The sequence below is a fragment of the Leptodactylus fuscus genome, chromosome 8 (genome assembly GCF_031893055.1).
Source record: "Leptodactylus fuscus isolate aLepFus1 chromosome 8, aLepFus1.hap2, whole genome shotgun sequence".
Taxonomy (NCBI): Eukaryota; Metazoa; Chordata; class Amphibia; order Anura; family Leptodactylidae; genus Leptodactylus; species Leptodactylus fuscus.
The window spans coordinates 61,135,673-61,159,643 of record NC_134272.1 but is presented as its reverse complement, the minus strand read 5'-3'; the positions used below and the strand labels follow the sequence as shown (position 1 = coordinate 61,159,643).

The following is a 23,971-nucleotide window of genomic DNA, read 5'->3' as shown; positions in this document are numbered from 1 at the left end:
AAGGCTCCTGGGCCCCGGTGCGACTGCAACTTCTCAAGTTATGCCCCTGAGTGTCCTCACTTGCGTGTGCAGAATATTGTTGGATTATTGACTATTATAGGGTCTGTGTACAGACAGTATTACCCCGACTCTAGACTCAGGCTATTGTACACACTGAACTGGACAACTCCTTTGACACCTCCTGACACCCCCCCCCCCTCCCCTACCCCCATACATGCATTCTTGGATCAGCCAAGTGTGCTTATGACTTATATGTACAGAAAGGAAAAATTCACCATCAGACATATCCAAGAATAAAAGGATCGGGCATGATGAAACCCAACAGCCTGATCCTTCTTTTCCCTAATATCTGCCATTGGGGAGGCTGCCAATCCCATTAGATGATCAGTCAGTTCTGATAAAAATCTGAGTTTTCAGCTGATATATATCTAATGTGTATGGCCATCTTAAGATATTTCACAGTTTTTGATACAGTTTTCCCAGTAATGACATGTAGAGATGAGCGAGTACTGTTCGGATCAGCCGATCCGAACAGCACGCTCCATAGAAATGAATGGATGCACCTGGTACTTCCGCTTTGACGGCGGCCGGCCGCTTAACCCCCCTCGTGCCGGCTATGTCCATTCATTTCTATGCGAGCGTGCTGTTCGGATCGGCTGATCCGAACAGTACTCGCTCATCTCTAATGACATGTATCTCCTATCCACAGGTGTCTGATGGCTGGGGGTCTGACTGCTCTACCTGGTACTATATAAGTGCCATATTAGAAAAGTACAGGCTGTTTATGAAGTTTTATCTTTGCAGTATTGTCTGGTTCATATTACTAAAGCTGATTGTGCGAAAATCCTTCTTATTAACCTTTTTATGAGAATAAAGACATTTTTAATCAACGTTGTTCTCATCAAGATAAAGCCTTTGTATCCCTGGCTTAGCAGAAACAACCTATTAACCTTCTTCCTCTAAGTATGATTATACATTCATTGTCCAACCCTTTGTGAGCAATGTTTGCACCTATAAACCCTTTGTGACTTATCACAAGTCTTCTACTAAACCCCCCAGCTCCAGAAATGAATACTTAATGTGTTTTGTAACAGTAGACGCGCTCACAGGTCAGCGTCTTGTCTTGGAGGACAAAGGACGCCACATTTCCTAATTACAAAGCCACCATGTAACATAATACAACACTTCCATGGTGTGACTTTAGGGGAGATGAATGGTCTTCTAATTGACGGGACTTTTCTGGGCACCGCTGCAGCTTTTTCCACTTCCATTTAGGCAGAAATGACCTATTCACACCGGTGTTATCTTGGAAGTGATAGAGAAGAAGTGGATAGTGGGGAAAATGATAATAATGCATAAAAATGGGAGTGAAAAACATCAAAAAATAATACAAGATGTGCAAGCCTTTTTAACGTCCTTGAAGACGGGGCCACACGTGACGTAAACGCCACAGTTTGGCCCAGCAAAAAACTTTGCATCTTACAGTCACTGAAAAGTGGATGGGATTCTAGCGAATCCTATCAGCACATTGCAGGATAATATGTGCAGTGAATACGCCACATTTTCCAAAACTGTTACAATTTCTGAAATCGCATCATGTCAATTACACCTACGGAAATGCCAGCGGTTTCCTTATAGGTATATTTTTTTTTTATTATTATTATTTTTTTTACGTAGATTGTTAGCCTGATATAGGGATCACAATGTACTTTTTCCCTATCAGTATGTCTTTGTAGAATGGGAGGAAATCCGTGCAAAAATGGGAATAACATACAAACTCCTTGCAGATGTTGTTCCTGGCGGGATTCAAACCCAGGACTCCAGCAGTGCAAGGCTGCAGTGCTAATCACTGAGCCACCGTGTTGCCCCCCCTATAGGTATAATTGAAACAGAAAGTGAGCAGAGGAAACCTCTGTGGATTTTCTGGACTTTCGGAAAAAATTGTGTTGAGTTTTCTCCACGTTTTTGCCTCAACGCTTTTTTCAGTGCAGCCCGCTACAAGGGGCTGTGGCCTGAAGGGATCTTCTGGGTTTTATGAATTAATGACCTATATAATATTATTATAATACAAGTGTACGTAGCCTTTACTGTCCACAAGCCCAAATCATTGTGATTCCACTGCTATTTGCACCCTATACGTTGCGTTTTGTTGAGGTACAGCGCTGACCAGTTTTGTTGCGTAGTGTACTTGGGACATCACGCATCTTGTCTTGAGATGACAGGCAAGAGTTAAAAAGCTTCATCTAATTTATTTAATCTTCAGATTACATTGTTTTCCAGCAAATATAATGGCAATATATCACCTGCTGCTTTTAATCATAGCTCATTTTAGCCGAGAGCAGAGATCTTGGAAATCTTTTTCCGTAGCTGGAAGGAAAATAACGCACGTGTTGGCAGCCAGGATCCGCAGCGACATTGTGTTGTAATTCAGTCGTTACACTTACATCGTGTTATTACCTTACTTAGGCAAATGCAATGAAGATTTCATATTGCACTCGGTATTACATTGCACTCTGTTACATTGTGTCTCTACTACTGTGAGATATAGGAAGGAAAGAAAAACCTGCAGAGTAAGATGGTGGATAGCACAGTGGCTTACTGGTCATTACTGCTGCCTTCTATCATTGGGGTCTTGGACTAGATATGACCAGGCCAACATGGAGCTCGTACACTGTCTACCAATAAGTATTTGGATACCTGTGGTTCGAGCGGCACGAGCAGCAATTACAGCCTCAACCCTCCGGGCATGCTTTCCACAAGTCCTTGTATGACAGTGAGTGGTATTTTATTCCATTTGGCTTGGAGAAGACAGGTAAGTTCTTTATCCAATTTTGGACGGCTACTACACCCCTTAGTTCGGCGATCCAACTCATCCCAGAGGTGCTCAATAGGGTTCAAGTCTGGGCTCTGGGCAGGCCAGTCCAGTCGGTTAACCTGATTGTCACTGTACAACGCCATAGTAGACCTCGCTACATGACAGCTGGCGTTGTCATCCTGGAAGTAACATTGGTCTGACCCATAGAACCGCCGTAATGTAGGAAGCACACTGTGATCTAAAATAGTGCAAAAGGCATTGGCGTTGAGTTTACCATGCACCGGGGCCAAGGGTTCCAGTTCATACCAAGAGAAACACCCCCAGGCCATAACTCCACCTCCGGCGATCTTTACTGGGTGTCCAAATACTTATTGGTAGACAGTGTATATTCTTATATTTACATTGTGAAGGTAGTGTGACTGTCTTCTGTATTCGCAGCCATGCTCATTGCTCCGCTTCCTTAGCCTACTCCAATTTTCATGAGTGTTCCAGACTATATTTATGACATAACAAAATGAGTTTCTTCCACGATGCATTGGCGTCACGGACTGAAGCGAATATGTGCAAAGCTCAGCAGAATATTTTGACAATTCATAAAAAGGATAAAATTATTTCAGAAAAGTCTTCATATACAAGTGCAGGTTTAGTTAATGCAATACGTTTTTCTTATATGAGCTAAGCCAAAAGCAAACTAAGCCCTGATACATTTCTCAAACTCTCCATGTCTATACGTTGTCACTTGTGTATTACTCTGGAGCATTGTAAAGAATAAATGAATTATAGAAAAAACAGAATGTGGAAGGACGATGGTTGTTGTAGTTGTAATACAGATGGTAAAATATGTTAGTTGTGACTGTAAACTGATATATTTCATTAAATATTCTAATGGAAAATTGCACAAGAAACTGGAGGACAATGTATAAGGAACCCAGAGGTTTTGACTTCTTATGGACCAAGAGGGAACCCAAGAGATCCATCTGCCCTATATGGGGAGTCTATTACTATAAACAACGCATGCTAGAGATTTTGGTATGGGATCGGGGGCTTCCAGTTACCCCTTGGCCGGAACGAACCAGTTACTGACTAATATGTTTGTCATGGATGACCAGCAGTTGGTGAATGAGCACTACAGACCTAATGTAAGGGTCCATTCACACGGAGGAAAATGGTGAGGAATTTGGTGTGGAATTTCAGCGCTGAAAAAAAAACCTCCCATTGACTTCAATGGGTTCCTTTTTCTGCTAGCAAAAAAAACTGCAGATATATCCAAAAGATATATCAGTATATTATAGCTAAAAAAAATATATAATAGAAATCTATTTATTTGGTGTCATCTTGAGCATAATACCTTTATGGCATCATACTTATGTATGCCCAGAAAATAAATCCTTAATACAACCAAAATTACACAACCCCTTATTCTTTAGATATGTCATCGGTATCAGATTTGTGGGGTCCCACACCCAGTACCCTCATGGATCAGGCATTCCCAGTAGAACAAGGACCTAGAAGCAAAATTCCCTTCTGTATAGTGGCCAAACCGAACTATTACAGCTCAGCTTCCATTCCCGTTAATGGGAGCTAACCTGCTATGGCCACTATACAGAGAACAGAGCTGCTGAGAACAGCTGATCGTGGGGGTGCTGGCTGTCAGTCGTCCCTGTTTTGATATTGAAAGATCATCAATATATGTTAACCCTGAGATCCTCTTTAGGCTAAAGCCATACATGTCAGGTCCGCTATTGGATATCCACCAGGGAATTTGATGCAGAATGCTACCATATTGCATAAGAAGTTACATCACATAAGGGGTCAGTAATGGCGGCTGTGACTGGAGGGTTACCCTCTACTTTTTCTTTATTTCCCTATATTTTCAGAATGGCAATGGTTAGTAGCGATGAATACATGATATGTTTTTCTGGTGCTTACTGAGACATGTAGTTCAGTGGCACATGCAGATACAACCGAGAGGGGGGCAAATGTAACTAATTTTCTGCTAATGTGTTTTCCATTTTGTTTCAAAGCATAATCATATTTTTAATGGAGTAAAATTGCTAATACCTATTATTTTTGCTTTGCTATTTGCAAAGTAGTTATGAAAGGAAAGAATCCTGTGATGAGCCGTTAATTGTGCAGAGTTTTCAATGAAATGGAAAGACGGCGCTCTCAGGTCACAACAGGATTTTATTCAAAAAGACAATGTGCAGAATAATTCCTATCTACAATGCATGAATCTCATTGGAGCCGGTTGAAATGAAAATGTATTTGTTAGATACGAGCTCTACCTTAAATTTAAGGTATTGAATTCTGCTAAGGAAGCCAATTACATTGCATTACTTTCCTTACCATAGGAGAACGTCCCTATAATGAATGTTTCAGCTCTTTTATATTATTTGATTGCTTACGTTTTATTCCAATAGTTACTTATAATTAAAGTTGTGAGTCGCATCCTAAATATAGTAAGGTCTTTGTCTGAGAAGCCGGGGGAGTTGTAGATACGTTTTCTTCCAAGAATAACCCAATCAGTACTTTGTTACACTCATAATAATCTCCCTTTCGGGAATTCTCCTGCTCCAAGAGGACCGCACTTGTTTTCACACCATGTGCTACAGATAATGGCTTGTTCAGCATGGTTTTACATGTTGCCAGCACTTATGCGATAGGAGCTGTTGATTCTGTACATGATGGTTTTTTTATTTTAAGGCTAAGGCTCCACTTTGCAGAAAATCTGCTTTTTTGTTGCAGATTTTACTGCGTTTTTTTTAAGCAAAATTCTGGAGTGACTAGAAAAGAAAATCCTAAGGCTGAGTTCACACGGGGTATTTTGGTCAGGATTTTGAGGCCATATCAGAAATCAATGGGGGCCAGTCAGTTCATTTTTCCCAGGAACGATTTCTTCCGGCTCCTGGAAAAAAGAACGGACATGCTCATTCTTCAGGCAGAGTCGCCTTGCGATTTCGCCTGAAGACACTCCCTCCTCCTGACTAGGCCCACTCATTTGGGCCTACTCCGGAGTGGAGTGCATGACTGGATGCCAGGGGCCCCACATCGCTTATTGGCCACAGTTTAGTGAATTCCATCCACACATTACAGAAAAACAACCGTAGAAGAAATGATACGATTTGTAAAACTGTTGTGTTTTTGGAAATCGCAGCATGTCAATTATACCTATGAAAACGCCGGAGGTTTCCATATAAGTATATTTGTAGCAGAAGGTCCACGGAGGAAAACTACGGACTTTCTTTGAAAAGTGCTGCACAGCGCTTTTTGGCCGCGGCCCACTATGTGGGGCCTTAGCCTACAGTGGTTTTAGAAAGAATCTGTTGCTAACATATCAAATCAGAGCTGCAGATAGATAGGTTAGTTTTTGTCAATAAGTAAATGAGCTCTTTAAAGGGAGTCTAGCACTGCCACCAGCTACTTTAAACTGCTGCCATAGTGCTGTAGATGCTGTCAGGAGAATAAAAACAATACCTTTCTTAAGTTTCAGGGCCCCATGGATGTATAGAAAAAGAACTTTTATTCTTTATTAAAATGAGGATCTTGTAGCAAAGGAGGAAATCTTCTATTACTGAGCACTGCTACATCATCACTAAACATGCCATCTTGCATTCAGCTGAATGGAAATCTATTTTAGGCTAAGGCCCCATATAGCAGGCCACAGGAAAAAAGCACTTCAGCAAAAACCGTAGCAGCAACGCATCACATTTTTTCCCTGAGCGGTTTTCACAGAAAATCCACAGAGGTTTCCTTTGCTCACATTCTGTTTCCATTACACCTATAGGGAAACCACTGGCAATTACATAGTTATAAGTGATATGCTACGATTTTCAAAACCACTCATCCCTGGAGCTCTGAAACTTAAGAAAGGTATTGTTTTTGTTCTCCTAACAGTATCTACAGAACTATGGCAGTGATTTAAAGTAGCTGGTTTTGAAAATCACAGCGTGTCCGCTAAATGTGTTTGGGATGGGATTCATGGCGTAGGGGCCTGGCCTTATTGTGGGTTTTGGTGATCCTGGTGCTTTAGTCTTCTAATTTTACAAGTGAAACTATTTTATTTAACATGCTTCACCTATCATTTCAAAAACTCTACTAGAGACCACATCACAATGACCATTTTTATCTTTTGATAAAATGTATCTGATTTGGAGTGATCGGAGGAACAATGTTTTTTTCAGGAGTGGACAGAGTTTGGAAATGTTGGGAAACACTGGGTTAGGACATTGCTGAACTGATGACAGGTTCCCATTACTTTGGCATTGATGGTCTATTCTTTGCCATTTTTGCTGTTTTTGACATCATTTTCTCACCATGCATTTTTCTCATTTTTCTCAAACACAACTGTACAACACTTTAGAAAACATGAAAAAAAAAACACATATCTAAATGTTGTTTTTAAAAGCTACTAAAACTCCTTGTAAGAAAAGGCAATGAGTGACCTATTTTACAATCAATAAAAAACGTTCCAAATTTAATGTGTGTATTCAAACCATAAAAAAAGCTAAGTGAAAAATCCCATTGTGGTGATGATGGTCATGGTAATGCCTTTCTGGAAACGGTTATTAGTAAGAATTGCCCATTAGGGAACGGATTTAGGGATCAGGACCTTTGTTTCTAGGTGATTTTGTATATCATTAATTCTGCCATTAATGTCACCTTATACAGCCGTGTTCCGCCTTTGAGGGGTCTGCAATTTCAGAATTTATGGCAGCTCTTAAAATCTCCGTGTTAGAGGTTTTTTTTTCCAGTCAAGTTTCATTTGCTTTTGTGATAACATATTGATCTTTCTCCTAAGTCCTATATCACTCCGATGTTGAAGGTTTCATATTGAGAAGCATCTTAGGTCATTATGTTGTGCGAAATGGCTGGTATAGACCTCAGGGTGCCCACAATTGGTTTGGCGTAAGGTTTCTTATATATTGGTTTGGCGTATGGCTTGTTATATATTATATGCAAGTAAAGGAAGGAATTTTATTTGATTAAACAGCACTAGAGATGAGCGAGTAGTATTTGATCGAATACGACTATTCGATCGAATACTCGTATCGGTCAAATACCACGCGGGAAAATTCCATTGAGTTCAATGCAAAAACCTCCTTGTGCTCCTCGTCCTGCTACTTCCGGAACTTGGAGGATCCAATGTGTCGAACTTTGGTTTCCATGGAAACCGGAACAACATTCCTGTTTTTTCCCATAGACTATAATGTTATTCGATATTCGATCGAATACTACTCGCTCATCTCTAAACAGCACCACTCTTGTCCATTGGTTGAGTCAGATATTGCAGCTCAGCTATTCATATGAAAGGACTAAATGGCAATAACAGGTATCATTATTAGGTAGAGTAACAATTTTCTTCTCATAGACTGATTTATCCCACAATGGATGTGTACTTCATGTGATAAAAATATTATTATTATATTGATAAAAAATATTATTATTATTATTATTATTATATTAATATATTTAATATAGTCTAATTGTTATTTTTTCTATTACTATTTTTATGTCACCAGGTAGTACATGTCACACCACCGCTCTCCCTGCACTAGTTCGGACCCCGAGCCTTGTGGTGCAACCGTCCTTGGATATGAAGCCATTTGTGTCATTTCCAATGGAAAATAGTCCAGCTGTGGGACTCTTCCCAAACTTTAACACGGTAAGTACATTTAGCTTTGTGCAAGCTTAAAGTGAACCTGTCAACTGATTTTATGCTTCTCTACCTGACTGCAGCATTATGATCCTCCCTATATCAGTGTGTATACACGAAAGGCTGTCAATCACTGTGTTTGGGGGTGGAGTAGTCAGGACAAGTATATAGCACAGAGTTCAGCTTCTCTCCTCTATCATATCACTCTACAGTACATATCACAGAGCTTAGCTTCTCTCCCTCTATAATATAGTTCTACATTTTTGCTTAAAAGAGAATCAGTCAACCTAACTAAATTGTGTATAATTACTGTACTGTCTACTGTGACTCGAATTTACTAATAGTTAGTGTAAACTTAGACTAGACCAGGGGTGGGAAGTTAATTTTCCCATGGGGCCACATGAGAAATGGAAACGGTTTTAGAGGGCTACGTTCGCTGTAGCAAATTTAGCTCCACCCACTTTACATTGACTCCGCCCATTCTCATCCATTTTTCCATGTGCCATATGTGTTTAAACTGGGGGACATTAAACTGGGGAAGCTGGAGGGGAAATTAAACTGGGAGCAACTAGAGACAGATATGTCCTCCCTCCAGCTACCCCCCATGGTGTAATATCCTCCTCCAGTTGACCCCATTTGATCACACTATCCTGAACAATCAAGAATAGCTCCACCCACTAAAGAGTCTGATCATATCCTAGTGAGCTAAAGGACCTTTGATGACGTCATCAAAGGTCCTTTAGCCGATTTGCCATTTAGCATCTACTTTTATCCTACACTCTATGCAGGCCGGTTAGAGGGCCGGATGTGGCCCGCGGCCATACAATGCCCAGGTCTGGACTTCACAGTGTTAAAATTTTTCCGCTTTTTCAAAGTGGCTGATACCGGATAATAAATTTGGTACATCAACAGTTTATAAAACACTTACATACTTGAGACTGAATTCTATATCAGAATTTTGGCCCAATTGATGTTCCACTTGTCACATTTTCCCTTCTAAGCCATATCCACTTGTGAGTTAGTTGGAAACCTTTTATCTCAAACTTACATTTTAGCACATTTTGCTCCAGAGTTGAGTTATAGCCACATTATTATATCTGCCCCTGCTAGTGTATACGGTACCCACAGCTTTATCATTTGATAGAGCTCAGGCTTTCTTATTTACTTATTTACAATTTACTGTAGCAGCCGTCTCAGAAAATCATTAATGCCATTACAAATGGACTGAGGAAAATAATAAAAACTAATCAGTCAGTATAGGTTATAGAGGTTGTCACACTGGGACACACTTTCAATATGGTCCTATTAGAACAGTTAAAGAAAAGGTCCCAATCCACAGCCATGAGAGTCACTGAAAAAGAGCACCTCTGGCTCTGGAGTACTCCGTGACCAAATATTTCACTGCTGACCGTACGTGTACCAAAAATGCTTGGTCAACTACAAGTCCCCACAGGAATTTGGTCTCATGCACATGAGAGCAAAAAAGATCATCACACCTCTTTAATGCTTTGTTCACCTTTTTATAGGACGTCCTATTTTTGTTCATTTTCATGGATTAGTTGAAAGACCCAAGTTTATAAGGGTTCTGTGAAAATGCAAATCAGCAAAGAAAAATTTTATGGCAGTTTTTTTTTTTTTTTACAACATTAGTGCATGTAGCCTTACGCCTGATAAACAGGGATTTTATCAGTGTCTCGTGGAGATGAGCAGATAATGGCCTTTAGAAAACACTGCAAACAGAAAACTGCAACAAAAAAATGCAGCTTTTCAGCAACGTGATTATTCAGCCTTACGGTGCATTTACATGTTCAGGTTTTAGGATGCAGCTTTTGAAGTCAAAAACAGGTGTGGATCCACTTCTGGCATTTGTTTCAAAAACTACATCTGAAAACCCGAACATGTAAACACATCCTGCAAACAGATAACCCTGCCTTTAAGATGTGATGTAGAATATTGGTTCACCTTTGCTAAATCTACCCAATTGGTCAAATAAATAGCAAATAAATGGCTTAAAGAGGTTGTACCATTCTTTTTTTTATTGATTGCCTATTCTCAGGATAAGTTATCAATAAAAGTAAAAGATTAGTGGCGTTCTGACACCCAGGACCTCCACTGATCAGTTGTCTGAAGGGGTTTCAGAACTTGAGCAAGTACCGTGACCCCTTCACTGTTTACATGCCAGTTTTTTATAACCACCATGCTATGTAATTACTTTATTGTCCCATTCACTGCTATGGGATGAGCCTGTAATTACATTTGTATAGGTGCTTTGAAACACTGTGTGATGTAAGCAGTGAATGGGTGAGTACCATAGCCCTTTCCAACAGCTGATCAGCAGGGTGTTATAGCCCTAGTGCTCTGTTATAGATCACTTAACTACCCCTTTAAATAGCAATTCCATAATACAGTGTTGCTCTAACACAAAGAGGGTCTCCAACTCCACCAACTGAAGCTCTTTTCATTCTTTAATAAGCACTGCTACATTGATTCCAACAAAGTTTACATTTTTTCTCTAGCCCCTACATTCCTGAGCAATAAGTGCTGTTAGTTTTGATGCCTGATATGCTTTGTAGGCTCTCTAATGTCAATTGGGTGGTGTCAAGCAGGAGCAGGCCAGGGGTGGGATTTGGAGGTTAGACATTGTCCAGATCTTATTGGAGCTATATGTCAAGCCCCCTTGTTTGATCCTTCCTGACACCACCTACTTCATATTAGAGTCTCTAGTTAGCATGTCAATTGCCACAACTAAATACACAGATTGCTCAGGAATGGTGGGGGCTAGAGAACAAATTCCAATTGTGGTGGAAGGTCCTCTATAAGGGAGAAAATCCTTAAATAGCTTCTGACATTTAAGATCACAATTCTGATAAGAACTCTATATTATGGAATCTCTGTTTGTACCTTTCCTAGTACATTCTAGCAGGGTAAATAAAGGTGACTCTATACAGTAAGTAGAATGTTGTTATTGCCTGGAAGATATTTATTTACTAGGAACAAGTCATTTTACAAATCTCCCCTATTTCTGTTGTGCCAGCTATTTATTTAGAAAACAGACATGGAATAACAAGTTTCCGTCTAAGTCGTCTGAGGGTTGAATTGCAGTGCAGGAAGCCGTGTGCTAGCTGGAAAGGCTTCTCCAAACACAGTTTAGAGTGGGTGCATTGATTTTTTTTCTTAACTGGAAAGAGTAAATTGATTTTGGGTTTCATCTCACCAAAAGCTGTTTTCATATGGATTTAAATCAATGTTCCATCAACAAGGATGAGTAATGCTTTTACTTAAAGCTGCAGGGGGGTGTCCACTTTGACTTTGAATTTTCCAGACAACACAGCTTAATGAATCCATCCTCTAAATAGATATTTAATGTTTTATAAAATGAATTGTATGCAAGATTTATGGTATTTAGAGAATGTGTTTGATCCCTATTGTTCTTGTTATCCTTGCTAATAATTCCATTCTCACCAGACCAGTCATTTAAATGCATTGGAAGGAACTCTTAACCGTTTGCCATCTAATGACAAGTATGGTCTTTGAGAGCGGCAGGTAGTAGCCATATCATATCGAGCAGCATGCGGCGGCTGCTACTGTGCCCTTGAGATCAGGAGCAGAAGAAGGGATGTATAACATAGCTACCGAGTTGTTCTTACTATGTAGATCAGAGCAACCGTTTTTCGCTGACATTTAACCCTTGCCATGGTTGATTCTTATTGTGAACTCAATGGAAAATACAGAGGGGAAAACTCTTTGTGATCAGAGCTCATACCCGGTATGGACAGACAGGTCAGGGTGCATTGATGGATATTGTCAGAGCAATTCTTATATTAAAAATAAGTAAAAGGGGAAAAAAACATCTACTCACCATTTAATTCTTCTGTTTAATTCTTTCTGTTTACATGGCTGCATTGCCATACTATACAAAAATATGACTCCTGCACCCGATCACTGGCTGCAATAGAGATGGTCTTCGTTGCCAGTCATTGGCTACAAAGGTCATGTGTTGGCCAGTGGCGGATCCAGGGTTTGCGGGGCCCTGGGCAATTGACTTTGGCGGGGCCCTACTTACTGGGGGTCTCGCACTTCTAACCTGTACTTCCCAACTGTTGAAGACTAGAAAGAGGGAACAAAACATGCGGCGCGCGCAGCGCGCCGCAGCAAATTGGGCCCCGCCCACTTTTATGTTGACTCCACCCATTCTCATTCAATTTTCATGTGATTCCACACAGTATAATCCTCCTACAGTCACCCGTAAATTATATCTCCCCCCCATTTTCATATACACCCTTCATCTACCCCTAGTTTCATGTCCCCCCCTCTATCTCTGTCCCCAGTTTCATGCCATTCTCCCCCTTTATCTGCCCACAGTTTCATTTCCCCCCGTCTCTGTCCCCAGTTTCATGCCATTCTCCCCCTTTATCTGCCCACAGTTTCATTTCCCCCCCGTCTCTGTCCCAGTGTCATGCCGTTCTCCCCCCCTTCATCTGCCCCAGTGCCATGCCGTTCTCCCCCTTCATCTGCCCCAGTGTCATGCCGTTCTCACACACACACACACACTCACCATTCCTCGTTCCCCCGCAGCTCTCTCCCTCATACACACATTGTAGCCACGATGTGATGACGTCATCACATCGCGGCTACAAATGCCGGAGGCCGGAGCTCAGCGTTAAAGCAGGAGCTGAGCTGTGACAGCTCCGGCTTTAAACGCCTATGCATTCGGCTCATCGGCGTCCTACCGCCGATGAGCCGAATACATAGGCGTTTAAAGCAGGAGCTGTGAGCTCAGCTCCTGCTTTAACGCTGAGCTCAGTTGGAGTCGGGACATGCCGACCGGGACCATTTTGTTAGGTCCCGGCCCTGGATCCGCCCCTGGTGTTGGCACAACCAATAGAGACCATGTGACTGTCATGCTGGAGTGATTAGGTGCTGTTTTTTATTTTATGTTGGAAATAGCTGGGAGGTTTTTTTTTTTGGTTATTTTAATTAAGCAGTGACCTGACCATAGCGGTAGACCAAGACATTTCTATGGCTTCACGCTTTAAAGGGATTCCATCATTAGAATCCCTTTTTTAGGTAATACCAAGTCGGAATAGCCTTAAGAAAGGCTATACTTCCCCTATCTTTATAATTCTGCTCCGTGCAGCTGTGTCATTGATATTCCGTTTTTTCCCAGTATGCACAGAAGGCGTCACCTGTGCTGCATGAAGACTCTCCAGCGAGGACTCCATCTTCTTCAGCCATGCCTCTCCCCCGCGTCCTCCATGACGTTATCGTTGGGCCGAGCCTACGTTTGAGATGGAAATCCTGCACATGCTCAGTCGGCTCTGCCATCGGGCTTTGGGCAGAGCCGACTGTGCAAGTCTGTTTGGCCATTTTACTGTGGCCGCTTACAGGAACAACCCGATGGCAGGGCCGACTGAGCATGCATGGGTTTCCATCCTGAACGTAGGCTCGGTCCGGTGATGATGACACAAAGGACACAGCGGAGAGGCACGGCTGAAGAAGATGGAATGGTCACTGGAAAGTCTTCAGACAGCACAGGGGATGCCCCCTGTGCTGTCTGGAGATCATTGGCATCCCGCGAAAAACCGGAATATGACCCGAATGGCGGCGTGGAGCAGAATTATAAAGGTAGGGGACGAATAGCCTTTCTTAACCCGTTTATGCCTAGAGTTCCATTATTGGAACAGCAGCCTTATAGCACACAAATCAAAAATTTCAAACTCCGGCATAAATGGGTTAAGGCTATTCCAATGCGGTATTACCTCCAAAAAGGGATTCTAATGATAGAATCCCTTTAAAGAGTTGCATTTAGTGCCAGCCCCCTCCTGTCCCACCAACCATGTCGATTTAGGAAATATTTAACTATGCTGCACGCCATGTGTATTGGTCGGCTCCTGCAATAGTTTATTATGTTTGGAGCAAAAGTCTGTGTGAGAATTCTAAGTAAAGTGATGAATGGGTGTATTTAGTGTAGATTTTTATTTTCTTTCTATATTATTTTACTTTCTCTTTGCTCTTTTTTATTTCCTATGATCGTATTTAGTATTTGCTTTGAATGCAGCATTGGCTGGGACATCAAAGCTTGTGTTATGTTGTACCGAGTGTAAAGTTGAAAAGATAAAATGCAAAAGGATTATAGAAAGTTATAGGAAATGAAAGTGAAAACAACTCAAAGAAAAGCCTGTATGTTACACAGTATATGTTTGATGTGATGTTTATGTTAATAGCCAAATAGAAAGAAAAGAATTAAAACAGTTTGTGTAATAAAAAGTTATGTTCCTGTAAGTCCTAGCAAAATGAAATCCTATGGGTACATGCATATAAGAAGATTGTGTGCATGGATTTTGTATACTGGGACACAGGGTCCTTTTAGTACCATATTGCAGAGACATAACATGCTCTGTGGTACCTATGGGATGTCCTCTACTGTCTATCAGAAGTAATACTTCTAAAGAGGAATCTTCTATACTTAGGTGCGGTTCACATCTGCGTTCGGGTTTCCGTTCAGAGAGTCCGTTTGGGGACACCCCGAACGGAAAACTATCCGCTTAAAAAAACGGTCACCTAAGGAGTCACACGGACCCTATAGACTATAATGGGGTCCATATGGTTTCCGCACGAAAAATGAAAAAAGTGCTGCTTACAGGACTTCTCTCTCCGCATATTTCATCCAGATCGGGGAACGGAATGGCCCGAACGCAGATGTGAACCAGGCCTAAGGCATAGAAAGCAGCTTTGTATGAAAACAGAGGCACACAGTACAGCCTAGACTCCTTAGCAAGCTATGAGCTCTGTATTATGAATGCACACATCATGGATCTGTAACATGGCAGAGTGCGCTGACACAATTGCTGTATACAATACTGTACTGTATTCCTGTATCCAGCTTTGGGACACTTACGCTAGGCTCACACCAGCATTTGAGTTTCCATTCTTCAAGTCCACTTGGGGACCCAAAAAATGGAAACTTGATCCTCTTAAAAAGCAGAAACCAGTCAACTATAATAAGGTTTGCCAGGTTTCCGCCTGAAAAATGCATTTTTGAAATTGAATGGGGGACCAAATACCTAAACGGGATGCAAGCACAAGTGTGAGTCCAGCCTAAGAATTACAATTTATCTCCAGACAATCTGATACCGGCCTCTTGTATGGTCTTGGTGAGGGTTTGCTAATATATTACTATGTGTTTCTCCTATGATATTCCGACCATGCTAACATAAAGATGTAGAGCAGCTGAATTTGTACTTTTAGAAATTTGTCTATAATTCTTCTTATTCAAAGTAGAGTGGATAGACGTGAATGGGGAATGAATCATAGAGCGTTCACTTTCAAGATTCTTTTTAAGTTCTTTGTTGTTATTTTTGAAGCCAGAATTAGAAGTGGATTGAATAAAAGCATCAGAGTAGTATTTGCTCTCCCTTTTTGATCCACACATGGTTTTGCCTTCAAAAACAAGAACAACAAAGTACCTGAACATGGAAACCCAGCCTGATCCTGCCATACACATTAGATTTCAGATAGTCATCATGCCACCACCCGATTGATGATGGGGTTGACCCTATGAACAGTCCCACTATCCATGTTGACTAAACTGCCCCGTGCCCCTGAATATATAGATAGAAAAAAACACACACTATATGGCCAAATACTGTATAAGGATAGCAACACAAGAGTAATATGGCTCGTACGTGTAGGCTTAACATTGGTTGTTTTGAATATGTTTTACGAAAATAATAGAAAAACTGGTGACCTGGCGCCCGTTGGGTGGGTGACAGACTCAAAGAGAGTCCACTGGTCCAGTTGCAGCTCTTATCCAGACACCATATCACAAAGTGGGTGGTGGTGCGAAATTGAAGAAAATATAGAAAAAAAACGGGAAAATGTAGAGCACAAGGGCAAATAAAACAAAATGAGTTTATTAGTTCCAAGGACATAAAAGGCAATGTGTTTCAACGCCTAAAAGGTGTCTCCATCAGGCCAATTTCCAGTTTATACTATCAAGCCTTCTGGGAGATCACAGCATCTGGTGAAACTTCACTCCGCCTCCTCCTCTCCTGGATCTGGACATCAATGCTCACTTATAAGAAGATACTTATTGCAGATCCAATTCTGTGTTCATTAGATGAAAGGGCTACCAATCACGCAGTCAGCCTGTACAACTTGGCTAATCACTGGCCATGTTGGCTGATGATCAGAATGATTAACCAAAAGTGAAGAATCATGCCAAACATTGATATTTTTGACCAACGGCCATCTGAAAACGTACTCCATAACCATTCGGCTACATACAAACTTTCACAGCCTAAGGAATGTCGCCTGCTGAATTTATGGCAGTGGGAGTCAATGGCTGATGGACTGTACGTTGCTATATACCTATAAAGTGTGATATGTCAGAGGCCTAGAGATATATAGTGGAATACTCCTCGAGTATAAGCCACCCCGACTATAAGCCGAGGCCCCTAATTTTACCACAAAAAACTGGGAAAACTTATTGACTCGAGTATAAGCCTAGGGGGGAAATGCAGCAGCTACTGGAAAATTTCAAAAATTAAAATGGTCGAAGTTTTTGGGTGCAGTAGTTGCTGGGTGCTGGGAAAGGGGAGGGGGTGTTTTGGTTGTCTGTCTGCCCCTTCCCTGAGCTTGAGGACTGTTTTTTCTTCCCCCACTTGGAATTCAGTCTGGCTGAATATAGGGTATCTGCAGTGCTCCTATAACCCCTTCCCGACGGAACAGGAGCACTGCAGATATATTCAGTAGACGGGGCACTTTCAGACACAGGGATACCTAATGTGTATGTGTTTCATAGTAAGTTTCTACTTTAGTATGTATTCTAGGAAAAGTGAGAGTGATTTACAACTTTTTTTTTTTTTTTTTTTAATCTTCCTTTTTTTTGTTTTTGCACTGTTTTATGGGAGATTCTATACATTGATATTGTGGCTGGACATAGACCCCCCCCCCCTCCCAGTAACCCAGTAAAAGAAAAAAAAAATATTTTTTTATTTTGCTGACTCGAGTATAAGCCGAGGGGGCTTTTTCAGCACAAAAACTGGGCTGAAAAATTCGGCTTATACTCGAGTATATACGGTACCTACACCAGAATTTAAGAATAAAAAATATGAGCAGACCCTAAGTAATAAAGTTCTGTTTCTTCTTTCTTCAGTGTCAGAAGGTGTATTGTATAGTAATGACAGCAGGCTCCCTTTCTGTTAAGCTGTATACCCCACAGACAGATACTTGTTAGGATGAAGCCGTACGTTGTCCCTTTTGGGATCCGCCATAGGTTTTCATCTTGTTGAATTGTCTCGGTTTCATGACCTATGTTCTTGGAAGATGAGATCCAGCACAGCTGTCCAGCCAACACTACTCATTATCAAGTCTCTATAGAGTGGAGAAATACTACAGGTGACTAGTGTTCATGACGGAACTGCTAGTGGGACAATTAGAGGAGAGCGAGCTCCATCTCCTTCCCTTTCTTTGAACTCTTTTCTTTGTCTGGACTTAAGAAGTCTGTCTTGAATTCTTTTTATAGACGCGTTCAATATTTATTTGTACTTTTGTATGAGATGCTACATCCAGCACTAAAATAATACGGGTTCTTGTAGTAAACCTAAGACCTGATTTTAAGAAATCCTATAAATAATGTTACTTGTAAGGTCTGGGTATATGGAACTACAAAGATCCAACTTGTGATCGGATTATTATGATGACTATGAACAGTATTTATACATGCAGATGTTGGTACCTTACAGTCCTATGAAAAAGTTTGGGCACCCCTATTAATCTTAATCATTTTTAGTTCTAAATATTTTGGTGTTTGCAGCAGCCATTTCAGTTTGATATATCTAATAACTGATGGACACAGTAATATTTCAGGATTGAAATGAGGTTTATTGTACTAACAGAAAATGCGCAATATGCATTAAACCAAAATTTGACCGGTGCAAAAATATGGGCACCTCAACAGAAAAGTGACATTAATATTTAGTACATCCTCCTTTTGCAAAGATAACAGCCTCTAGTTGCTTCCTGTAGCTTTTAATCAGTTCCTGGATCCTGGATGAAGGTATTTTGGACCATTTCTTTCTACAAAACAATTCAAGTTCAGTTAAGTTAGATGGTCGCCGAACATGGACAGCCCGCTCTCAAATGATCTGAAAACAAAGATTGTTCAACATAGTTGTTCAGGGGAAGGATACAAAACGTTGTCTCAGAGATTTAACCTGTCAGTTTCCACTGTGAGGAACATAGTAAGGAAATGGAAGACCACAGGGACAGTTCTTGTTAAGCCCAGAAGTGGCAGGCCAAGAAAAATATCAGAAAGGCAGAGAAGAAGAATGGTGAGAACAGTCAAGGACAATCCACAGACCACCTCCAAAGAGCTGCAGCATCATCTTGCTGCAGATGGTGTCACGGTGCATCAGTCAGCAATACAGCGCACTTTGCACAAGGAGAAGCTGTATGGGAGAGTGATGAGAAAGAAGCCGTTTCTGCACGTACGCCACAAATAGAGTTGCCTGAGGTATGCAAAAGCACATTTGGAGAAGCCAACTTCATTTTGGAAACAAAGATTGAGCTGTTTGGTTATAAAAAAAAAGGCGTTATGCATGGCGTCCAAAAAGAAACAGCATTCCAAGAAAAACACTTGCTACCCACTGTAAAATTTGGTGGAGGTTCCATCATGCTTTGGGGCTGTGTGGCCAATGCCGGCACCGGGAATCTTGTTAAAGTTGAGGGTCGCATGGATTCCACTCAGTATCAGCAGATTCTTGAGAATAATGTTCAAGAATCAGTGACGAAGTTGAAGTTACGCCGGGGATGGATATTTCAGCAAGACAATGATCCAAAACACTGCTCCAAATCAACTCAGGCATTCATGCAGAGGAACAATGACAATGTTCTGGAATGGCCATCCCAGTCCCCAGACCTGAATATCATTGAACATCTGTGGGATGATTTGAAGCGGGCTGTCCATGCTCGGCGACCATCTAACTTAACTGAACTTGAATTGTTTGTCCAAAATACCTTTATCCAGGATCCAGGAACTGATTAAAAGCTACAGGAAGAGACTAGAGGCTGTTATCTTTGCAAAAGGAGGATCTACTAAATATTAATGTCACTTTTCTGTTGAGGTGCCCATACTTTTGCACCGGTCAAATTTTGGTTTAATGCATATTGCACATTTTCTGTTAGTACAATAAACCTTATTTCAATCCTGAAATATTACTGTGTCCATCAGTTATTAGATATATCAAACTGAAATGGCTGCTGCAAACACCAAAATATTTAGAACTAAAAATGATTAAGATTAATAGGGGTGCCCAAACTTTTTCATAGGACTGTATATCATATGTTTATACTGTAATGTGTATATAGGGTGTAAGTTACCGCTATCAATGAGCTGTACCACTACTGAATCAGAGACTTGGTATGACCCACCTCAAGCGTTCTGGGAAGAAGGAAGAGGCCGTTAGTCTTATGCAGTTCTTGGGAGAGCGCGTAAGTGTGCAATGAGAAGTGAAGCCGAGCGAGTTATTCTGGATGGCTGCTAAAAATTAGAATGGAAAAATAATCTAATGTATAATCTCACCTCAAGATACAAATATAACTGAAGGCCAAGATCACACTTAACATTTTGGTGTTGTCTTCCAACTGCATCTTTTAGTGGAAAATCTGGATAAAATCTACATTCATTCTTATATCAATGAAAAAGATACTAGAAAAAACTAATTACAGATACAGTAGGTTAACGTTTAAGTTCTTACAACTGTATATCCCATTAGTCTTAATAACCGGATGTGCATGTCCATAGTTGCGTTCTTGCATTAGGCTTCTCATCCTGTAACTTCTTAGTAGATACTGATACATTCCTTGGACTTTAGTTTTGTTACTAGATATCTATTTTCTATGTAAAGTAATACAGTGAAGTGATCTTCATTATCATTCGTACATTGGTCACACCCCACTATCCTGAGCACGGCTTCATTCTCAACTTACCGGCCCGGTGACTGATATTCCATAATGGATGTACCTAGAAATGTAGCCTTAAAATATTTAAAGAGACGCCGTCCTTACACAGGTAGTTATGTTTGTATTACAGATCATTCACAAGTAAGGCTAGGTTCACATTAGTATTGTTCTGCATGCAGGGCTTTTTCTAATGGTGAAAAAAATATACACAATGGAAAAAAAAACTTTTTTAGAGTCAATGATAATGAATGACATATGGGGAACATGGCTATTTACTACGACAGCCGTATCCAGGGCACCAATGACAAATACCGCCACCTTTTTTCTATTAATCTATGTATCACATTGGTTTTGTCCATTCTGGAGTTTTGGTATACTGTATACAAACCATAAAACTTAAAAGTGAACGGGTCACCAAGAAATGACCTATTGTTTACATCATGTTCTTATGATAACCACTTCAGGACCGGGCCAATTTGAGGTTCAAGACCAGAAACAATTTTGGGTTTTATGTATGTGCGGTTTTGAGGGCTTTAACATTTTTATTAAAGTTACTCGAATACTAGGTTCGAATACCTCACTCCATAGGAATGCATGGGAGCGGCCGGCGCTGACGGGCAGCATTTAACTCCTCTTGGTGTGCGGCCACTCCCATGCATTCCTTTGGGAGCAGAGGAATTCGAAACTATTTGAATCTAGTATTTGAATCATCTCTAATTTTTATCATTTGGGTTATTCAACTAACTTCTGCTTCTTTATTTTGGTGAAATATAGGGCTTTATTTTTATGTTTTTATTTTTGCATGTGTTAACTTTTTTTTTATATCCGGGAAAATATAAATAAAAGCATTGAGAAAGGTGTCTGTTTTTCACAAAGTGCTATTAAAAAACTTTTTTATGGTGTCATCGGGGGTGTTATTGATGTATTATTTTATTTATTTTCAATTTTTTTAAAATTATTTTATTTAATTAATATTTAATTTTTATTTAATCATTTTCATTATTTTTGTTTTATATTTTGTCCCCATAATCTTAATAGACCTTTGGGGACATCTGATCACTTTTTTTTGTGGGGGAGGCTGACTTCCCCTTTAACTGGGTCTGGTACATTTAGCTCCAGTTACAGAAGGAATACAGCCTGTTGTCCATAACCATACCTCCCAACCGTCCCGATTTCTGCGGGACATTTACGATTTCAGTGACGTGTCCCACGGTCCTGGTTGGAGGGAGGTATGTCCCGATTTCAACTCAGATCTGCGTCCGGAGGACGCAGATCTTAGTTGAATACATACGCGACTAAAGCAAGGAGCTGTCAGAGCTAAGCTCCTTGCTTTGCCGCTGCATTCCGGCTAGTGGCTGTGTAGACGCGATGTGATGACGTCACATCGCGCCTACAACAGTATTAGCGAGACTGCGGAGAGAGCGGCGGGGGAGCGAGGAAAAGGTGAGTGTAATGTGTGTACACATTGAGGTGGAACATGAAACTGAGGGCAGATGAAGGGGGGGACGGCATGACACTGGGGGCAGAGATGGAGGGACATGAAACTGTGGGCAGAGATGGGGGACATGAATCTGGGGGCAGAGATGGAGGGGAAATGAATCTGGGGCAGAGATGTGGGGAAATGAATCTGGGGGCAGAGATGAGAGGACATGAATCTGGGGGCAGAGATGGGGGGACATGAATCTGGGGACAGAGATGGGGGGACATGAATCTGGGGGCAGAGATGGGGGGACATGAATCTGGGGGCAGAGATGGAGGGGAAATGAATCTGGGGCAGAGATGGAGGGACATGAATCTGGGGGCAGAGATGGGGGCGACATGAATCTTTGGGCAGAGATGGGGGGGACATGAATCTGGGGACAGAGATGGGGGGACATGAATCTGAGGGCAGAGATGGGGGGACATGAATCTGGGGGCAGAGATGGAGGGGAAATGAATCTGGGGCAGAGATGGAGGGGAAATGAATCTGGGGCAGAGATGGAGGGACATGAAGCTGGGGGCAGAGATGGAGGGACATGAATCTGGGGGTAGAGATGGGGGGACATGAATCTGGGGGCAGAGATGGGGGGACATTAATCTGGGGGCAGAGATGGGAGGACATGAATCTGGGGACAGAGATGGGGGACATGAATCTGGGGGCAGATGAAGGGTGTATATGAAACTGGGGGAGAGATAGAGGGGGGGCATATAATTTACGGGTGACTGTAGGAGGATTATACTGTATGGGAGCACTTGAATGAGAATGGGCGGAGTCAACATAAAAGTAGGCGGACCCAAATTTGCCACGGTGCGCGTGCCTCACATTTTGTCCCTCTTTCTACTTTTCAAAAGTTGGGAGGTATGTATAACTAGAGCCCATAGCTGTGTATACAGTGCTCATTGAGTGCTGTGTACACAGTGTTTGGGAAGGCAGAGATGGTAATAAACCTTCCCTGCTTTCTCTACGGGAGCTCCGGCTGTAGTTACATGGACGCACTGGTACAACCAGTTCCGGACATATATACTGCATGGGCAGTCCGAAAGTTGTTAAACATATTTTTTGAGAATTTTTGGTGATGTGTTTTTCATTTTCTAAAGTAACATCTATATTTAAAGAAGAACAATCCTACAGATCTTGCGATTCCTACTTTTGCCACTAAGCCCAAAACATTCTGTGACTTCCTGTTTCCTATAAAAGGAACAAAGCCATAGACACAATGGTCTGGCACAGAAGCTATTCATTTGTATGGGAGATTTTTCCAGGTTCTATGCTCTGTGACCCGGGCTCGGTCATTGTATAGAGATGGGAGAAGATAAGATGTAAAATCCTCTATTGTGATTGGTGGATTCTGTTTCACTGTGCTGATAAGTGATAGGGCTGCCACAAAGACAGTATATTGTATGGCCCAGTGGACAAAGTCAGAAGATTTTTAGGATTTTATATATATATATATATATATATATATATGTATAGTGTCATGAAAACATTTTAAAACCTCACCGAATATTCTATAATACTTGAATAAAAATAGGTCATTTTCTGATGACACATTCCCTTTTAATGATATAGTTCTTCTAAGTTAGGCAAGTACTGGAGTACAAGGCATTGTTCTCGGCTGAAAAAGTCAAACGGTAAAACCTGTAGTGCATCTGTCACCACAATCTCAGGGAGTCCCTGAATAACTCTGCAAATGTACAGATCTCTGCACTTACATAGTACAGTCATTAATGTCTACCAGAACATCTACATTTATGGTGGAGAAAATCACTTTCTATAAGCTTCTTCCTCGAACAGATCAGTGATCCCAGAACAATTAATCACCGCATTATTAAAGTCCTCCACAATTATCCTCTTTGCTGTGACCTTTGCTTTTTGCTGCTGAATTTGCAGTTGGTGTATGTACAGGGCCAGATGTGCTCTTATCCCGTAATATCTTTTATTTCCAGCTCAAGGGTTTGGGCTTCTCCTGCAATGTCTCTTTTCCCTGTTATGCCTCATTCTATTGAAACCAAACTGTTCTTCCTTCTGTTTGCATATTTTATGATGCACATTGAAAGAG

At 41.2% G+C, this 23,971-nt stretch overlaps 1 protein-coding gene across 2 annotated transcripts in view; it reads left to right on the top strand.

Moving 5' to 3' along the window:
• Nucleotides 1-23,971, top strand: part of ZNF385B (zinc finger protein 385B) — a 461,571-nt gene that overhangs the window by 335,185 nt on the left and 102,415 nt on the right. For both annotated transcript variants that reach the window (XM_075286074.1, XM_075286075.1), the window contains one exon: nucleotides 8,335-8,477. In XM_075286074.1, coding sequence (XP_075142175.1) covers nucleotides 8,335-8,477 — 143 coding nt within the window. The remainder of the gene's footprint in view (nucleotides 1-8,334; nucleotides 8,478-23,971) is intronic.